The sequence below is a fragment of the Helianthus annuus genome, chromosome 9 (assembly GCF_002127325.2).
Source record: "Helianthus annuus cultivar XRQ/B chromosome 9, HanXRQr2.0-SUNRISE, whole genome shotgun sequence".
Classification (NCBI taxonomy): Eukaryota; Viridiplantae; Streptophyta; class Magnoliopsida; order Asterales; family Asteraceae; genus Helianthus; species Helianthus annuus.
Window position 1 is genome coordinate 132,654,467 of NC_035441.2, and position 19,732 is coordinate 132,674,198.

Consider the following 19,732-nt stretch of genomic DNA (forward strand, 5'->3'; position numbering starts at 1 on the left):
AGTTCACAATGTTTTCCACGTGTCGAATCTGAAGAAGTGTCTGTCAGATGAGACCCTCATAGTTCCTTTGAAGGAACTCACTATCGACGAGCGGCTGCAGTTCGTCGAGGAATCAGTAGAAATCACGGACCGGGATGTTAAGGTCCTCAAGCACACTAGAATACCCCTTGTACGAGTTCGTTGGAACTCCCGTCGTGGCCCAGAGTTCACCTGGGAATGAGAATACCAAATGAAACTCAAGTATCCCCAGTTATTCGAAAACCGTGCAACCACTACTGAGGCTGAAGCTACTACAGAATTTCGAGATGAAATTCCAAATCAACGGGGGAATGATGTGACACCCCAGGTGATGAAACAATGGTTAACCGGGCAGGGTTAACACACTGGTCTCGTCAAGAAGGGTTAATCCCTTCCTCTCGAGGATCGCTGGCTGGATCACCGGTGGGTTGATCTCCTGCACAAGGAAACAAACCGTGACTCGTAACAAGGAGGATGGGGTGGGGGGTGCTCCTTGTTACCACTCTCCGGCGTGAGAATCAGTAGTTTGCTTGGGAAGCAAAGTAAGATAGTAGTAGTAGTGAGAGAGTTGTGAAGAGATACCTCAAACCTGGTTTGGGGTTGGTATTTATAGCCGAGGAGTGAAGGAGGAGGTGGAAGGATAGACTGACGGCATGCTGCACCTTTGCAGGTGTGTCAGACATGTCGGCCGGGGAGACGACGCCACGTCAGTCTGTCGCTTACGTAGACCTGACAGGTGACTGCCATTGGTTCCACTTGCACTGTGGTGTCAGTCCCACTTGTTGAGCGCATAGGATGCGGTGCTAGCCGCATCGCTGCCTGCGGTAACATCTGATGTTACCGCGTCTCTTGCTTGTGATCAAGAAATACGCGAGATGCGGTGTTGGCCGCATCATCGCCTGTGGTGACTGTTGCTGTTATCCAGCTTCCTTGTATTGATAGAAGTGTTCACTGGACGCGGTGCGAGGCCGTATCGCTGTGAATACTTCCGCTTTCATACATCAGATGTGATGCTATGTCGCATCACTCTACCGTTCTCATGTTCCATGTAAGTCCTCCTTCATCACTAGATAACCCTTGTGTCGACGCGTTCTCGCATGGGCACAAGTAGGTTGTTAGCTGGTGGGGGTTTTGATAAGGGTAATGGTCACTCGCGGTCGATGCTGACGCGAGATCTGGGACCATACCCCTTCAAGTCCCCCCAGTCTAGTGTTGCTGCCACATACAAGTTATATGTGGGAGGAGTACTGGACTATGGTGTTAGAAGGTAGTTTGGAGTCTGGAGAAGATCCTAGACCATGCGGATGGTCTTTTCTGTTTGTAAATCAAGCTGGAGGTCTGGAAGGGTCATTTGATGCCTCTTCCGTACCGGTGAAAATGTTTCGTCTGATGCGAAATTCTCAGCCTTTGGCTGGTTGCCACCTGTTGGTGTGCCGAACCAACTGTAGGAATTAGTTGGAGGAAGTGTACAAACTTCGAACCAATCTTTGAGATGGTGGTTGAAGGTGTGCACAAACTTCGAACCAACCTTTGAAGTGGTGAATGAAGAAGAGAGCATGCTGTTCCCATGATTGGATATCTAATGATGATTCCTTTCGTGGGGTGTTCATGTTCTTCCCATTAGCTCTCAAGTAACCGCATGTCCTTTGCGGTTACCTCGTTGCTTGACATTGTTGGCCACGGTTGTGGGAACAACGTTGGGCACTTGCGTCATTGTTGGCCATGTTTGGTCGAACAATGTGATTCTGGATAACGGTCAAATAAACATGATCATAGGCATGGTAATGCCTATCATTGTTTATTCTATCCAACGTACAAGTAGGGTAACAAAGTCATAAGCAGACTTGTTACCGCTTGTTCGATCGCTTGTTGTTCGAAAAGGGCTCGTATGATCGTTGGGGATCTTGTCCGCATCTCTTCCTTAGCCACCTTCCTTCACGCTCCAATACCGAGGAGTTTTTCCTTGAAGTAGTTTCGTTCATCGATGTGGAGTTAGTTGTGGCTCTTCCGTAACAACCATTTGCGGAAGCTATGGTTATGTCCGCAGCGACTCATGAGTGTCTGCGGTTTTGCATTCCCATATGCGCTCTAAACGGGTGTGTTGTTCGGATGTGGCTCTTGAAGGTTCAGGAGTCAGGGTTGCTGATGTGCGCGCGCGTACATTCCCTTCCTTCTTCTTATTAAAGAAGGGGTTCATGCACCCTCTGTGGTTGTGAACCGGACATGAGGGATTTGAAGCTTGAAGAGAATGAAGGCAATGCGGTTCACCTGTATCTGAGATGCGGTTCAGTCCAAAGGACAACGCTGGTTCTGAGTATCTGACACACCTGAACGGGCTCGTGTGTGTCATTTCCGCATATTCCACGTGTGCTCGTGGGTAGTGCGGTCAGGTATTATACCCCCTTATAGTGTGGAGATATATATTTTTGCCTATTTTTAGGGGTATGTAAAAAAAACGACATGCGGTATGGGTTATGGTGCGGTATACCAGAGAAACCGCATGCCGCTTGTAATTGGATAAGGTAGTCGCTTTTTGTTGCATACGTGGCTGATCTCACGTGTGAGTTGGTGGAAGTTGGTGAGATCTTTCTGGCATGTGCTGAAATGAAAGGACGTTTGCACTGCCCGAGGCATTAAATGCACTGTAGCAAAGAGTGTAAACGTCTCTTATGTCAGGCGCGTGGGCGGCCACGCGCGCGTGATAACTGTCAGCGAAAACGGCGCTTGACACGTGGTGTCGCGCAATTCGTTCTTTTTGAACGTGATGATTCGTTTTCTCCCTCCGCATTAATTGCGATGGGTATATAAGGGGAAACCGTTTGTGGTTTCCCCTCACTTGTTCGAAATTTCAAAAATTTGCCGGTGAGAGAACATTACTTTGTTTTCTCCGACGATACTTCTTGAACTTCCGGTGAGGTTGAGTTTAGTGTTTCTACTCACGTTCTTTCGTTTCTTCGACATTTCTGATGGCTGAACCGTCAAGTCCACATAATGTGGAAGGTGACAACCCGGAGTCTTCATCGCCGGTGGTGGCGGAGGAAGAAGAGGGGGGAGCCGCCGGTGGTGGTTTACCGGTGTTAAAGTGGACCAAGAAGTCCTTTGATCGTCTGATTCTTGATGTCCAAATGCCCCCTGAATATGGGGCCTTGTACCCATCGGAGGGTGACACCGGTGCCGATGCTCCGGCCGGTTATGTGACCATGTGGGCAGACTTTTTTGGTGACTGTAATCTCCAGTTACCTTTGACTGTTTTTGTTGTTGAGGTTTTGGAGTGGTACAAGGTCCACATTTCTCAACTGAGTCCGTTTGGTATGATCCGGATTCGAAATTTTGAATCAACCTTTCGTGCTCTTAGCATAGAGCCTACCGTTGGAGATTTCCGACGGTTTTATCATATGACGGTGTCCTTGGGGTTCTTTTCTTTCCGTCAACGAGAGGGTAGTCCCAAACTGATGACTCCTCCCAAGGGGATGACGAAGTGGAAAATGAAGTTCTTTTACATCAAGGCTGTTGCGATTGTTGCAAATATGACGTTTCGGAATGTGACCGAGACGATCATATCAGAGACCATTGTAGTCCCTAGCATGAAGTCGGTGGAGTGGTTTCCGCAGTTGCAGACCATTGAGTCGGTGAAGCTGAGCAACACATAGTTGTGGGTGTTGCGCATGATGCTGACAAGGAGGAACAAGAAGTCAAAGCCCGTGGTGCGGGAGAAAAGTGGTGGTACGTACTTTTCATTTGTTTAACTTTCTTATCCCCGTATGCGTTACTGACTTGTGCGTTTGCTAGCAGAGGATGCTCCCTTATGGAGGATGTTTGCCCCGGATTTCCAGGGTCAGGTTGAAACAGTTGTTTGTGCGGATGGCGAGGAGGAGTTTAATGTTATCATTCGAGATAACTTCCGGGTGCCTACTAAGGCCGCATTGGCAGTTGAGTTGCCGCGGGGCAAAGGTATATTTAGGAATCCTTGTGATTACAATAATGGTTGCACTGACTCACCTCTTGGATGGTTTTTATGCAGGTGATCTTGGGGCCTTAGGGGACCCTGACGCGAAGGGTGTGCCTAAGAGGCAAACGGTGAAAGGCGTGCGCTTTCGCCAGAAGAAAATACCGGAGGTCACTGTTGTGCCTCATCTGGTGCCGCAGGCGGCAGGTATCTCTCACTCTTCTTTCCGTAGATACTCGGATTATGTGATAGTATCTGATACCCTTGAGGGTTTGGGTACAGCTGCGGGCTCGCAGTCTGGTGCTGGGAAGAGGCAAGTAGAAGAGACGGCCGCTGGTGCCGGTGGGCCGAAACGTCGGAGGTTGCAGTCTAGAGGACTGGTCCAACACCAAAGAAGCCTGCGGTTACTGTTGGTAAGTGTTGTATAGCTTGTCTCAAGTGTTATGTACAACTTGTTTTTTGATAGCTATTGACTTTGTTTTTTGCAGAGCCTCAAGATGATGATTTTTCTATCTTTGATGCTCCTTTGTCTCCCCCGCATACCAGGGATATGGGTGCAGGTGCGGGGGTGTCTAAGGAACCTTCGGTGCCTTTTGTCAAGGTGGTGCCAGATTCAACCGCGCACGCAGAGGGTACTGCGGACAAATCCGCGACCCAGATTTTCGATACCGTTGATTCCTCCAACAATCTGATCTCTCCCAATGAGGGTGATAATATGGATCTACAGGGGGTTTTCGGATTCTGGGAAACAAAAATCTGATGCGGAGGCGCAGAAGACTGATGATGAGCCGCAGAAGTCTTCTGCTGGTGTGAAGGTTACCGGTTCGGGTACCGGTGGTGCGGGTTATGATGGGCCTCCGATTCAGCCTGGGGAGTCTGAATTAGAGTATTATAACCGCACGTATACCCAGGGTCGAAGTACTGTGTATCACCGACCCCCCTGGACTGTTATGCAGAGGGATGATATTTCCAATGACCCTTCTGCGTGTAAGGAGATTCTGGGTGGTCTGGGCACCCCCTTTGAAGTTGAACGTGCCCGTGCCGCCCCCCGTGAGTTGCGCGTCAATCAACTTTCCACCATGCTAGTAGGAAGTTCCATAGTGGCGAACGCCATTTTGGAAGACTACAAGGAGTTAGGCCGCAGAGAGGAGGAAGCTGCTCGTATGCGGGCCGAAGCGGAAGAGTTGGTCAAGGCTGCTCGTGCGGGTGCGGAGCAGCTTGAGAAGGATAGAGCTGCGTTTGAGAAGCAGAAACAGACCTCGGAGTGGGCTGCCACTGCTCAGCTGAAACAGGTTCGTACTCTTGCCAAACTCCTTTCTGATGAAGGCAAGAGTTGGAACGAAAAGTTGTCCAATGAGCGCAAGAAGTGGAATGAATCTTGGGCTAAGCAGAATGACAATCTGTTTCGTGCTCGGCAGGAGTTGACGAACGCCAAGGCAGCGAACGTTGCCTTGGGTAAAGAGAAAGCTGCAGCTGAGGCGATAGCGGTTAAAGCGCAGCAGGCGGAGGCCGGGGCCATAAAGGCGTTTGAAGAGGCCAAGGAAGCCGGGGCGCGTGCTGCGAAGGCCCTGGAGGAGGCCGAAGAGAGGGAGAGCCTTTCTTCCAAGGCTCTTGAAGAGGCGAATGCTAAGCGCGTTCGTTTGGATGAAGTTGTTGCCAGCCTTCAGGTATGACTTGTTACCTTTGTTTTATATTTCCCTGCTTTTTGAGAATGTTTACTGAGTAAACTGTTTTCTGCTCTTTGACAGGCTGAGGTTCAGACCCGGGAGGTCGCGGTTACTGACCTCACAGCCCGCATGACTGCAGCGGAAGAGCGGGCCAATGTTGCCGTTGAGGCTAGAGATGCTCTGACCTCTTCGTTTAACCAACTGGAGGCTGACCGTGAGTGGATGCGGAGTCACGGTATCGCGCGTGTAAGTATCCCTTGCCTTTATATTTGCTTGGATTAGTATCCGAGACTTATCATCCTTGTACTGCAGATTGTTCAGGCTATCATGGATGCACCTGAGACCGCAGCTGGTTTGGACTTGGTCAAGGAACGTGCCCGCGATGCCGGTTTTAAAGCTGGTTACAGCCGCTGTGTCAGTCATATGAACGTCATGTCTGAAGGCGGTTTTACTGCAGAGCGATCTGGGTTCCGTGACGTGGACACCGAAGGTCGCCTGAACGCGGCTATAGCCTCCTTTTATGATACGTCACTCGCTTGTGTGGAGGAGTTGGACGACTGTTTAGAGGCTGTGGATTATGTAGATCGGCTGCGGATGCTCTATGCCGATGCGGAAGAGGAAGATCCCGCTGGTGGTGCTGGAACCAGTGGTACAAAATAGGGTTTAGGTTGGCTAGTGTGCCCCCTTTTTGTCTTCCTCTTGTATATGATAGGAACTTTATGTAAATCCATTAAGCATCGCGTGGGTGTTTGAACTTTTTGAATATAAAGTGTTTTGTTCAATTTGTACAAGTGTTTTTAATTCTTGCATGTTTGAACGTATGTATGCAAATCTCTACCCATTGTGAGTGGGGTCGAGTGTACTCCATACTGTTGCGGTATGAGTACGCGTCAATTCCGTTATTTCCCCCGTTAGGATTTTAGAATTGTGTAAGCTTTGTAAAAACTTATATAACCGGAACTCTACCCATTTGTGAATGGGGTCAAGTATACTCCATATCTTTGTCGTATGAGTACGCGTCAATTCCATTGTTTGCCTTTTTGGGCTCAGGAATTGTGTTAGTGTTAACAAAAACTTGTTTATCCGGCCGGATAAATATGCAAGTCTTTTTGCCTTTTGCTGGCCTATTACAATATTTGTGTGTGGTTACCACTTTGTATGGGTATCGCGAATGAAGATTTTGCCAATCTGTTTTTGGGATACCGCAAAGTGGAGACGCATTTGTAATAGTAGTAACAAACAATAATGTATAAAATTGCTTATTTATTTATTGGCCAATGGCCTGCGGCCCGATATGTTACATAGAAAAGGTAGGAACATGGCTTACATATAACAGCGTCGAAGCTGTTGTGCGTTCCATGTTCGTGCGATAGGTTCGCCTTCTAACGTTTGTAATTTGTATGCGCCTTTCCCTAAGACCTCTTTGATGAGGTAGGGTCCTTCCCACTTGGGGGCAAGTTTGCCTGGGCGCTCAGCATTAGATGCTTCGTTGTCGCGTAGGACGTAGTCTCCTGGATTGAAAGTACAAACGCGGACGCGCGTGTTATAGTACTTTTCCAGTTTGGATTTGTATTTGGCCTCGTTGATGGCAGCGTTTTCACGCCTTTCTTCCAAAAGGTCCAAATCGATCCTGCGTTCCGTGTTGTTGTCTAGTTTTTCAATAGCCAACATTCTAGGAGAGGGGAGACCTACTTCCGCGGGGATCACCGCTTCTGAACCATAGACTAGGCTGAAGGGTGTTTCTCCGTTGCTCGTTTTTGGGCTTGTACGGTGAGCCCATAAGATACTTGGGAGTTCATCGACCCAGCCACGCCTGGCCGTTCCCAACCGTGCCTTGATGCCTTCGACTATACTTTTATTGATACTCTCGACTTGGCCATTCTCTTGCGGGTGTGCTACTGATGAGAATATGTGCTCAACATGTAGTTCTTCTAGCCATTTTTGGAATTCGTCGGCAGCGAAGTTGGTGCCGTTATCGGTGACAATGCACATTGGTAAACCAAAACGGCAGATAATGTGTTCCCAAATGAATTTTCTTGTTATCATAGCAGTGGTTGAGGCGAGCGGTTTTGCTTCTACCCATTTTGTGAAGTAATCAACCGCTACTATGATAAATTTGACCGCACCCGGAGCGTCAGGGAAAGGTCCCACAACGTCAATTGCCCATTTCTGAAAAGGCCATGCGGTTGTGACGGGGACTAAGTTGTTCTTTGGCCGCAAAGTTTTTGGAGCATGACGTTGACAGTCGATGCATTTGCGCAACTCTTTGACGGCGTCCAGGTGCATGCCGGGCCAGTAATACCCGACATTCATGATTTTGGCCACTACCATGCGTGGTCCGGCATGTATGCCACATATGCCCTCGTGTATCTCTCGGATGAGGTATGTGGCATCCTGCGGGTTGACGCATCGCAGGAGTGGCCCTAGGTATGATTTTCGGTATAAGATACCGTCTCCCATTTGATAGTGGCACGCTTTGTGTTGTAACTTGCGTGCCTCTGACTTGCTTTCGGGAGTCACACCTGATTGCAGATATGCGATTATAGGTGTCATCCATGATGTTGTACCGTATTGAATGACGTTGACTTGGCGCAGGGGTACCGAAGGATTTTGCAGAATTTCGATGCGTATCTCCTTTGCCAAGTGTTGGAAACTGGTGGATGCGAGTTTTGATAGTGCATCCGCTGACTTGTTTTCACTTCGATTAATATGTCGGATATTGAACGAAGCGAATTTGGATGTGAGTTGCAGGGCTTGCTCGAGGTAGAGGATCATGATGTCCCCTTTTGCGGCATAATCGTCGCGTATTTATCCTGCAACCAATAAAGAGTCGACGTGTGCTTCCAGGTGTTGCACGCCGAGTTTGACTGCTAAGCGTAGTCCTGCTAACAGGGCCTCATATTCTGCCTCGTTGTTTGTGCTTTTGAAATCGAGGCGGATTGCATATGTAAGCTCTTGGCCGTCAGGGCTGACGAGTCGCAGACCTGCGCCCGCACCTTCCTCGTTGGAGGCACCATCGGTAAATAGTGCCCATGTTTCTGAGGAAGATGGCGTTGGTGCAGGATTTTGTGCTTCTTCGCATTCTTGGATGCGATTCATCGGTACTTCGGCGGCGAAATCAGCTAAGACTTGGCCTTTAATTGCGGGGCGCGGTTTGTAGTGTAGCGTGTGTGCGCCCAGCTCTCTATTGCCCATTTTGCTAATCTCCCAGAGATGTCCGGTTTGGATAGGATCGGGCCGATCCTGTAATTGGTTAGCACTGTGATGACGTGATTTGCGAAGTAGCGTCGCAACCGTCTTGAAGCGTGTACCAATGCGGGACCAACTTCTCCATTATTGAGTACCTTGTCTCTGGGTCGTTGAGCATCTTGCTGATGTAATAGATGGGTGTTTGAACCCCCTCCCGTTCCACTATCAATACCGCACCCACCGCATTGTCCGCGGCGGATAGGTATAATATGAGTGGCTCGTCCTTGCGTGGTGCGGTTAAGGTTGGGAGTTGTATCAAACACTCCTTCATTTCTCGGAAAGCGTTTTCAGCCTCTGCGGTCCACTGGAATTGTTCTTTCTTTAAACAGTTCCGCAGGGTTTTGATGAAAGGATAAGACTTAGCTGCATGGTTGGCTAAGAATCTGTTGAGTGCTGCTAGCCTGCCGGCTAGTCGTTGCATCTCTTTCATCGATGAAGGCGATGGCATGCGCTCAATCGCCTGAACTTTCTCCGGATTTACCTTGAATCCATCTTTAGTCACGATGAACCCAAGGAATTTGCCTTCTTCCATTCCAAACGAGCATTTCCCTGGATTGAGCTTTATGTTAACGCTTCGCAGAGTCTGGAATGTTCTTTCAATGTCTGTGAGCATGGTATCTTCCTCCATGCTCATGACGACTAGGTCGTCCATGTAGATTTCGACACTTTTGCTTATTTGGCCGCGGAAAGTGTCGTTCATCAGCTTTTGATAAGTTGCGCCCGCGTTGCGCAACCCAAACGGCATTTTTGTATAACAGTAATTCCCGGTGGGAGTGCGGAATGTCGTTTTGTCCTCATCCTTGACTGCCATTTGTACCTGATGGTACCCTTTGTAGCAATCGAGGAAATACTTCCATCTAAATGGTGCGAGATTATCGACTTTTTCGTCGATTTCTGGAAGCGCGTAACAATCCTTGGGGCAGGCTTTGTTAAGGTCTTTGTAATCGACGCACATGCGCCAGCCCCCGGACGGTTTTTCTACCATGACTGGGTTGGATAACCAAGTCTGGTATTTAACTTCCCGCAGGATGCCTGCGGAGAGCAGTTCTTCGACCTGCTCTTGCATCGCCTGATTTTTAGCGGACCCAAGGTGGCGTTGGCCTTGGATCACCGGCTTGATACCTGGTAAGGTATTCAAGTGATGTTGCGCTATATCACGTGGGACCCCGGTCATGTCCGCGGGTGTCCACGCGAAGATGTCTTGGTTCCTGAAGAGAAGCTGCTTCAGGTGCGCTTTGGTGGTCGGGGACAAGGCGTGACCCAATGTGACCTTTTGTTCTGGGTATCTCGCGTTGAGAACCCATTTTTCTGGTTGGTCATTGGGAGTAGGCCTTGCGACCTTGGTCGGACGTACTTCGTCCGTCATCATGACGTCCCTGCGGGCATAGATTATCGCGACCCCTGATTCGGTTGGGAAACCGACCGCGGAGTGGGGGACGGATGTAATCATATTGAAATCTCCTTGGGATTCTCTCCCAAGGAGTACGTCATATCTGGAGGTGTGAGGTAAAACCATGAAGTTTACCTCTTCTGTTCTTGTGTGCCTTCCGCTGGTAAGACGCACAGGAAAAGTGATCTGGCCTAGGGGAAAGACGGTTTCCCCTGCGAACCCGGCCAATGGATAATCTACTGCTTGCAACCGATCTTTGTCCTCCTGGTCGAACTGGTTGAAACATTGTTCGTAGATTATATCAGAAGTACTGCCCGGGTCGATGAATAGACGCTCGGTGCAGTAGTGTGCCAGTTGGCCTGAAATAACGACGGCGCGCCTATCGCGCGGTCCGCCTCGGACTTTTGGGAAGACGACTTGCTCGTCTTTCCAGTCATTGTCCGGCCTTCTCGCCGCTTTGCGCGGCCTACCTTTGCCTCCGTTGATCATGTGGGTGGAAGCCACGTACATGGTTCTCTTCCCGGAGGAGGTACCTTCGCCATGAGGGGTGATGCGCTTGGTGGGTTTTTGTCCACCTGGCAAAAGATGTTGCAGCTTCCCCTCTTTTAAGGCCCGCTCAATCTCCAGCCGGAGACTGATGCAGTTGTTGGTGGTGTGGCCCGAGTCCTTGTGATACTCACAGTAGAGTGTGAGGTCCTGATTTTTCTTGGACTTCATTGGTTGGGCCGGTCGCAAGAATTGCGGGTCTGTAAGAAGGACCTCGCTTGGCGACATGGTGATCTCGGTCCAGTTGCGGTCCCGAGAATCTTTCTTTGGTGTCCGGTTGTCCCGTTGAGGACTGCGTTTCCTCGGGTCAAACGGGTTGGTCCGCGGGACATATGGTTTGGAAATATCGCTATTCCCTACGTCCCGGTTGCGTTTATTGTTACGCTTGGACCCTTGGCTGGAAGTTTCGGCCTGGTGTTCTGCCTTTGCCATATGCGGCTCGAGGGACCGCTGTGTCTGGGCATATGTCTTGACTGCGGCAATGACATCTTCCCATTTTTTAGGCAAGCCTTCTTTGCCGGAGATGGTCATAACCATCTGCTTATCTTTCACGGCCTTGATGAAATGGTTCCGTGCCATTTGATCTGCCACGTCGCCTATTTCTAGGCACTCTTTATTGTATCGGACAACGAATGCTTCTAGGGATTCGTTGTCTCTGCGCCAGATATTCATAACGTCCAACGAGTCACGCGCGTGACGTCGTTGCTGGCTGAAATGAGCGAGGAACTTTGCATGAAAGTCCTCGAATGAGGCCAGTGATGCCACTGGCAAAGAATCGAACCAAGCCCTGGCCAGACCCGTAAGGGTCTGGGGGAAAAATTACACCAAGTGGGTTCGTCCCACTGGCCATTGCACCCTGCGCCTATGAAAATGTTCATGTGGTCGTCCGGGTCGGATGAACCACTGTATTTCCCAACGTTGAATGGGAATTTTGTTGTGGTGACATGGGCGTGGGCTATTCGGGGGGCGAATTTGGAGTTTTCGGCCGCAACCTTTGGTCTGTAAGGTTTATTCTCAGGGCGCTTTGCAGCCCTGAGGTATGTACTGCGGGGGTGAGTGGGAGGAACATAGTTGCGTCCTCCCGGTCTGCTGCAGGTGTCATGCGAATCCCCACAATATGTACGGTCGTCCGGGTCGGTACGACCATACCCTTCGGTGTATGGTTGTGGGCCCAACCGGCTCTGAATTCCAGAGCCATGTCGGGATGTGGATCGTTGCCTGTCCTCGACGTAAGGACCTAGGCGAGTATGCATTGGTCCCCTGGTGTGGGACCCGTATGCGGAATCGTCCTCGTTGATTGTGTGGACCGAACAGTAGGATGATCCGCGGTCTTCACGTCTGCTTCTCGAAGCTGGACGTGAATGCGCCCTGCCTTCGTATTGTAAAATACGATCGGCAGGGGTGTGCGGTGCTGGGGTCGGCCCAGCTTGTATTTGCGCTTCCGCACAAGCGCGGTTGTATGTTGCGGCCAGTAGGGTGGCCTGTTGGTCATACCAGGCGTGGGGGTCCATGTTCGGGGGGATCACAGATGCGTATTGTGATAAGTCGTGTCCGAACGTTAGGGATGGACCCCGTTGCGTTGATGTGCCGACGTGTCCGGGTTGCGATGTTGAGGGATTGACCCCAACCGGACTTAGATTTGTGGGATTTTGGTTATCCCCAGTGTTGTTTTGGTGATCAGTCATGATCGTGAGAGAGGGAAAAGGATGGTTGGAAAAGTGCTAAGAGTAGCGGTGGGCGCCAATGATGAAACAATGGTTAACCGGGCAGGGTTAACACACTGGTCTCGTCAAGAAGGGTTAATCCCTTCCTCTCGAGGATCGCTGGCTGGATCACCGGTGGGTTGATCTCCTGCACAAGGAAACAAACCGTGACTCATAACAAGGAGGATGGGGTGGGGGGTGCTCCTTGTTACCACTCTCCGGCGTGAGAATCAGTAGTTTGCTTGGGAAGCAAAGTAAGATAGTAGTAGTAGTGAGAGAGTTGTGAAGAGATACCTCAAACCTGGTTTGGGGTTGGTATTTATAGCCGAGGAGTGAAGGAGGAGGTGGAAGGATAGACTGACGGCATGCTGCACCTTTGCAGGTGTGTCAGACATGTCGGCCGGGGAGACGACGCCACGTCAGTCTGTCGCTTACGTAGACCTGACAGGTGACTGCCATTGGTTCCACTTGCACTGTGGTGTCAGTCCCACTTGTTGAGTGTATAGGATGCGGTGCTAGCCGCATCGCTGCCTGCGGTAACATCTGATGTTACCGCGTCTCTTGCTTGTGATCAAGAAATACGCGAGATGCGGTGTTGGCCGCATCATCGCCTGTGGTGACTGTTGCTGTTATCCAGCTTCCTTGTATTGATAGAAGTGTTCACTGGACGCGGTGCGAGGCCGCATCGCTGTGAATACTTCCGTTTTCATACATCAGATGTGATGCTATGTCGCATCATTCTACCGTTCTCATGTTCCATGTAAGTCCTCCTTCATCACTAGATAACCCTTGTGTCGACGCGTTCTCGCATGGGCACAAGTAGGTTGTTAGCTGGTGGGGGTTTTGATAAGGGTAATGGTCACTCGCGGTCGATGCTGACGCGAGATCTGGGACCATACCCCTTCACCAGGAAAACCAGTAAACGATACAACTTACCTAGCTTCCTCAGTAACCGCATGCTAAATTTCGGGACGACTCGAGTTTCCAAGATTCCACTTTCACATTTATTGCACGTTAACTGTTGTTTAGTTGCTTACTTATACAATTGTTTGCTGTGTAACTGTATACGTTTTGATTGGTAAAGTTTCACGAATGAATTGACAAATATATGAATTTGGTGATAAAACTGTAAAATCTATGTCTTGTGCATGTAGTATGTAATAGATAATACTTAAGGGTGTTTAGTGTTAATTGTGAAAATAAAACAAAACCCTTAACCCTAATCATTTCACAAATCATTATACGTATCTTCAAGATTTCTCTACAACCCTCTCTTGCAATCACCTTCTTTCTCATTGGCACAAGTCTCCTGCATCAATCTTGATCTTTCAATCCATTTAGAATCAATTCAAGGTAATTGTTCAATGATTTCTTGTTGTTAATCTTTGATTATGTGATTCATGCAAAACCCTAGTTCTACATGTAATGGTCCTGTGTTTATTGATTGATTCTGAGTACTGTGAAATGGTTATGATTAGTTGTGAAATCACTTGTTGAATGTTAAGATGCCCGTATGATAGAATGTCTGATTGATGATGAGGTTACTGCAATACAGATGTATGAAATTAGGGTTTTTGATCGAAGTATGTAACTGTTCCATTGATCCTGTAAACTGGTTTTGGAATTCACGCTTGATTGATAACTCTGAGTTTTACCTAGTCCGAACTTTATGAATGATATAAAGGGTCCGAAGTTTGTAAATATGTTTTGTCTGAGTTTTGTAATGAAAACGTTAGATCCGAGTTTTGTGAATGCACCCAAGGTCCGAACTATGTATGTAATCAAGGTCCGAGTTTTAAACATGACACCTTGTCCGAGTTTCTATGCTTGATGTTGTCCGACTTTTGAATAATATACATGTTATGTTCGAATTGTTATTAGGGAGTATAGTCCGAATTTTTTAGATGGTGATGGGTCTGAGTTTATAAATGATCATATGTCTGATATGTCCGAGTTTATGAATGATATATGTCCGAGTTATGAATGATATATGTCCGAGTTTTATTATAAGGAGTATGGTCCGACCTTTAATGTATGCAAGCATGTCCGACTTTTTGGAAAGCATGTGTAGGTCCGAGTTTTTTAAGTCTTGATGATGGTCCGACTTTTAAAACATGGTCCGACTTTTTGAGTTGTGTTGTCTTGTCCGATTTGTTAGTGAGTTACGTATGAACTAGAATAATCATGTGGGCTTTCATGAGTATCAGTTAGTGGACCGGGATGGTCCTTAATGCATTAGTTGGGCCATTATGAGTAACCGAGTTTCATGAGCTGTAAAGCCCATCCAGTTTCACCTGGGCCGCAACGGTGTTGGGCCGCACTTGTTATGACTTGGCTGGGCCACAAGCTGATTATGGACCGTACCCAAATAATGAGTCGCACACCTCACTTGCGGGTTTGTTATACCGCACACTTGTAAACCAACCGCACACTAAGTTAGAATTTATGATGCTTAGGTCGTACATTGTGAACAAAATGTCATGTTAGGTGTTTAGTGTTGGTAAACCATATGTGGGGTAATTAACTGCTAAGACTTGTTAGAATGTGATATGTGTAATGTGTGCTCGATAATTGTTCATTGTATGCAAGGAATATGTGACATAAATGTATCTGACACTGGTAATCACGATAGGGTTTGGTTGATCAACTGGGAGCGGGTAATGTAACATAACATACCGAGCAAACCAAGGTGAGTTCACACTCTTTACCAAGGCATGGGATTCCCGGGGATTGGGAATGGGTTGAATGATGGAATTGAACGATTTCTCGTACTTACACGGTTACTAGACTATCTACCATGGTCCTCGGGTTAAGCAGGACACTTACGTAAAACCTACGTAAACAAGTACACACTACTGTCTTCCGGAGTCAGGAAGGACACTTACATAAAACCTACGTAAATTCACACATGTTACTGTCTTCCGGAGTCAGGAAGGACACTTACGTAAAACCTACGTAAACCTCCGCGTACCCCTGTCCTCGGTTGTGAAGGATACTTACGTAAAACCTACGTAAAGCTTGTACGTACTACTGTTCTCGGGTTATGAAGAACACTATTGGTTACGAATAGTCTAGTGTATATGCAAACATGGGAAGCCCCCACTAATAGAACATACAAACATGGGAAGCCCCCACTAATATCGTAAAAAGGTTTGGGAAACAGGGTAAACGGATTAATCATGTTTTTAACTATGGGAAACCCCCACCATCTATGGATACATTTTGGGAAACAAGATAAACTGGTTAAACATATTTTCAACATGGGAAACCCCCACGGCAAGTGAGCCAGCTAAAGACAAACTACGTTTTCGTAAAACACTTAAAACGTACACCCAACTGTGAACTCGCTCAACATTGTTGTTGACTCGTTGTTACATACCTTGCAGGCCTTTAGGTGCGTGTCAAAGGAACTTGCTGTCTGGGAAGCTGGAGTGGTCATGGGTCGGGACACAAGGAAACACAACACAAGACTAAGAGCTTACATGTGATTTTATAAACACTTAATGAGTTGAATATGCTTCCGCTGTAAACTGGGAAATATTGTACACTATTGTTAATAAATGAAAGTTTATTTAAACATACTTATGATGTTCAATGTGATTGGTGGTTAAGATCCTGGTCAGTCACGCCTCCAAGCGGTTGTACTCCGCATGTGGATTTTGGGGGTGTGACAATAACTATAGGAAATTAGGAAAAGTAGGAATGCTTTATGTAGGATCGTTTTCTGACCCAAACGAGTCGTTCAGAAGAGATCTTCACCAATACAAAAGGCGGAAACAGATGTATCAGTGTTATTTCAGTTGAATTGCACGAGAAATCACTTTAAGCATGGTGATTTCGCACGAAACCGTTCAAGCGAAAGCTAGTTTCGCACGAAATGGTTCAAGCGAAATCAGTTTCACACGAAATCACTATTTCGTGTGAAATGACCATTTGATTTCGTACGAAATGACTTATGTGTCATTTCGTGCGAAATACCCACACATACACTTTTCTTGTAAAACGTGCCCTGATCTATCTAATACAATACAAGACTCGATACAAGACGAAGTCGACAGACGTATGCACCAACAGACTCCCCCTCGGATGTTGACGAAGTCTTCAGTGTTGAGTCTTCGGTTGTCAAACCTTCAGCCTTTATCAGTCTTCTCACTCTCCGAAGATTCTCCATGGTAAGCATCCTTAATCAATCTCGATATTTTCTTCTATTCTCCCCTTGGATGTTGATCTGGCTCTTGAGCTTTCTAATTCTCTTGATCAGATCTGTTTATTCCTTAAGTTCATCAGCATCAGCCGGTTTCTTGGATACCGTTCCAGGATTAAACACTGGCTCTAACCACTCCCTCTTGACTGTCTTCAGACTCCCCCTTTCAATAAGCTGGGATCGCCGTCTTGAATTCACAACCTGGCATTTCTCTACTTTCATTCCTGCACATTCTCTACCACAAATATAAGTTTCATAAATTTAAACTTTTGCAAATTCAGAAACCACTTTGCAGGAATTGTTCAAAAATGATTTAATCTTTGATGACCATTTGTAAGAATAACTTCTTCACATACTCTTTCCTAAACCTGTTCATCATGTTCAGCACTTGGAATTTTGAAAATCAGCTCTCCACTATTAGATGTCAAAAATCTTTTTGTATTTTTCAAAATTTTATGCTAAAACACACTGAAAATCTTTTTGAATTTTTGATCTTAATGAAATGCAGTAAAGAAATATTTACATACAATATTTTTGTGAGTTTGTGTAAGAGGATCATATTAGTTTATGAGACAAATCACTAACACCGTTAAGCTTAAACACTTTAAGTTCTAAACGATTCACATAGATTGTCAGTATACTGATCCCTTTAAATTTTTACACAAAGTTCAACTGTTTCGAGATACGAATTTAGTGTTTTAAGGCACTTAAACTCATTCGCGTATCCCACCTCAGAATATACTCTCGTATCCAGACTTCTATATTCAGTCTTACAGGTGAATGTACACTAATGATATCTGTAAACGGGTAAATGCGAGACCATGAGAGCTCAGGTTAGAACTTCCGTTCCGACAAAGAGATGACGGCTCGACTTTAGGTGTGTCCCATTTAGGGATCTTTTCTTCAACAACACATGATTAGCATTTTGCAATGTTTCACCATTTTTTGTACTGAGAGCTGGCTTTAAAATTAAAACATATGCAAAGTATTATATGAGGACTAGGCTATTGCTCCCGCAAAATCAGAAGTCCTGGTATAATACCCCAGATATCACCACGCACAAAGACCTAGTATGTCAGAAATAGAAAATCTTTCAAACAAGATTTCGGGGGTTACCCATATATCCGAGAGATGTTCCCCACGAGATAAGTAAGTATTTGAATTTATGTTTATATCTCGAAAACAATCTATTAAATGTGTAAAAACCTACTGGCATATCCGCAGTGAGATCGTTTATCACATTTTTGACTTTTTCAATTCTTTAGCATGCTGTGATAGTCCACTGATGTACTATCATTTCCTCTTTTTCACAACAAAGCTCATTTTTTTTTAATTTTTCGATGTTTTTGGCTTTTTGGATTTTATCATGTTTTTGTATTTTTCAAATTTTCGAAATTTCTTAAAATTTTTACTCCCCCTAAAATCAAAATATGTTTCAATTTTGATTTTCTGGGAAAATTTGAAAACAAACTATACAATAAAATGACAACTGTTGTGAATTGCTTCAATTCACCATTCACTCGACATAAACAATCAGAACTCCCCCTTACAACAAACTATTTTCCCATTATGATTTCGAAACACTTAAGTTTATTTTAATTAAAATGGTTTTTCCGGAAAATTAATTTTGTTGATTTTACCACTTGTAGGCTTGGGGTCTTATTCATCATTTTGTTTTCTCAAACATTAGTATGAAAGTGAAAGTGAAATCAAGTTCAACTTAATGACGTTGATTTTCCACTTGTAAGTGACAACCCACTTTTCTACCACTTGTAGATTTATTCAAACACACAAATTCAAGAATGATGTCGATTCCTGCTCCACGATTACCAACTTGGGAGCTCCGGCAAGTCCAGAGTTTAGTCGTGATAGGTTCTATCCCAGATACTAACCCGGGATAAACCATCTTCATCTGGTTTTTTCAATTTCTTCTCATAAAATTCTTTAACCCCCTTTACTTTCCCATTAATCATTTTTCCAAAAATGTTTTGAACAGTGGGGTTAAAAGCTTTTTCAACATCAAATTCTTTCTTTTCGGAAAAGAATTGATTTGAAATTTCAACTTTACCAATTTTAGATTTCAAATTCTCAGCCCGCAATGGTGTAAAATTTACATCATCCAAAGGCGGAACTGATTTCTCTTTTTCATAACAACTTGTGGCTCCTCTGATTTTGTGGAATCAGATTCATCACCAGAATTATCACTTGAATTCTTAACAACCCACTTTTGGTTGTTAAGTTTCTCCTTTCTTTTGCAAACACTTTTCGAACATTCACCAACCTCAAAAGTTGAATTTTCAAAAACTTTAAATCTTTTGGTTGGTAGTTCGTTTTTCTCAACCACTTTCTTTTTGAGTTTTTCAGAGACTTCCTGTTTTGATTAAATTGCCTTAGGACAATTTCTGGCAATGTGACCAACTGTTTTGCATTGAAAACAGGTTCTTGTCTCCTTCTTCTGCTGAGCAACGCCTTTCTGCATTTCTTCTTGCTTCTTTGCAAGGAATTCTTTGTTTGTCTGCTTCCTGAACACTTGCTCTTTTTCTTCTTCAGAAGATGTTCCTGAAACAAAAACAGTTTTTGGTTTATAAGTTTTCTCATTTTTATAATTTTTCGGTGGAATAAAACCAAGACCTTTCTTTTTAAAATTACCGTTATGGTTTGGTTTCTTTTGAAAACCATAACCAGAACCGTAACCCATTTTCTTGTTTATCCTTTGTTGAAACCTTGAGGTGTAAGGGTTAGGTTTTCCAGAAAGATTCATATCTTTTATTTCAGAAATATTAATTTATGTTAGTTTGAAAACTTTTTTGATCATCTCATTTTTAACACCTCTTATTGGAAAATCTTCATCAAAATATAATTTGTCTGAATCATTCAAAGTATATGCCACTTTGGGTTAATTCGTCATTCAAATTAGATTTTGATAACATAAATTCTTTATTGTAAACCCGTTTCCTCTGTTTGACTCTTTGACTTGATGTGTCGGACTTAGACTTTGACTCTGATTTT

At 45.7% G+C, this 19,732-nt stretch overlaps 1 protein-coding gene across 1 annotated transcript; it reads left to right on the top strand.

Moving 5' to 3' along the window:
• The first annotated feature begins 5,302 nt into the window (after window positions 1-5,302).
• LOC118482112 lies at window positions 5,303-6,578 on the top strand. Its single transcript, XM_035977602.1, has 3 exons — window positions 5,303-5,631; window positions 5,713-5,877; window positions 5,944-6,578. The coding sequence occupies exons 2-3, from the start codon at window positions 5,761-5,763 to the stop codon at window positions 6,289-6,291; spliced, it is 465 nt and encodes a 154-aa protein (XP_035833495.1). The 5' UTR covers window positions 5,303-5,631; window positions 5,713-5,760; the 3' UTR covers window positions 6,292-6,578.
• Window positions 6,579-19,732: the final 13,154 nt, after the last annotated feature.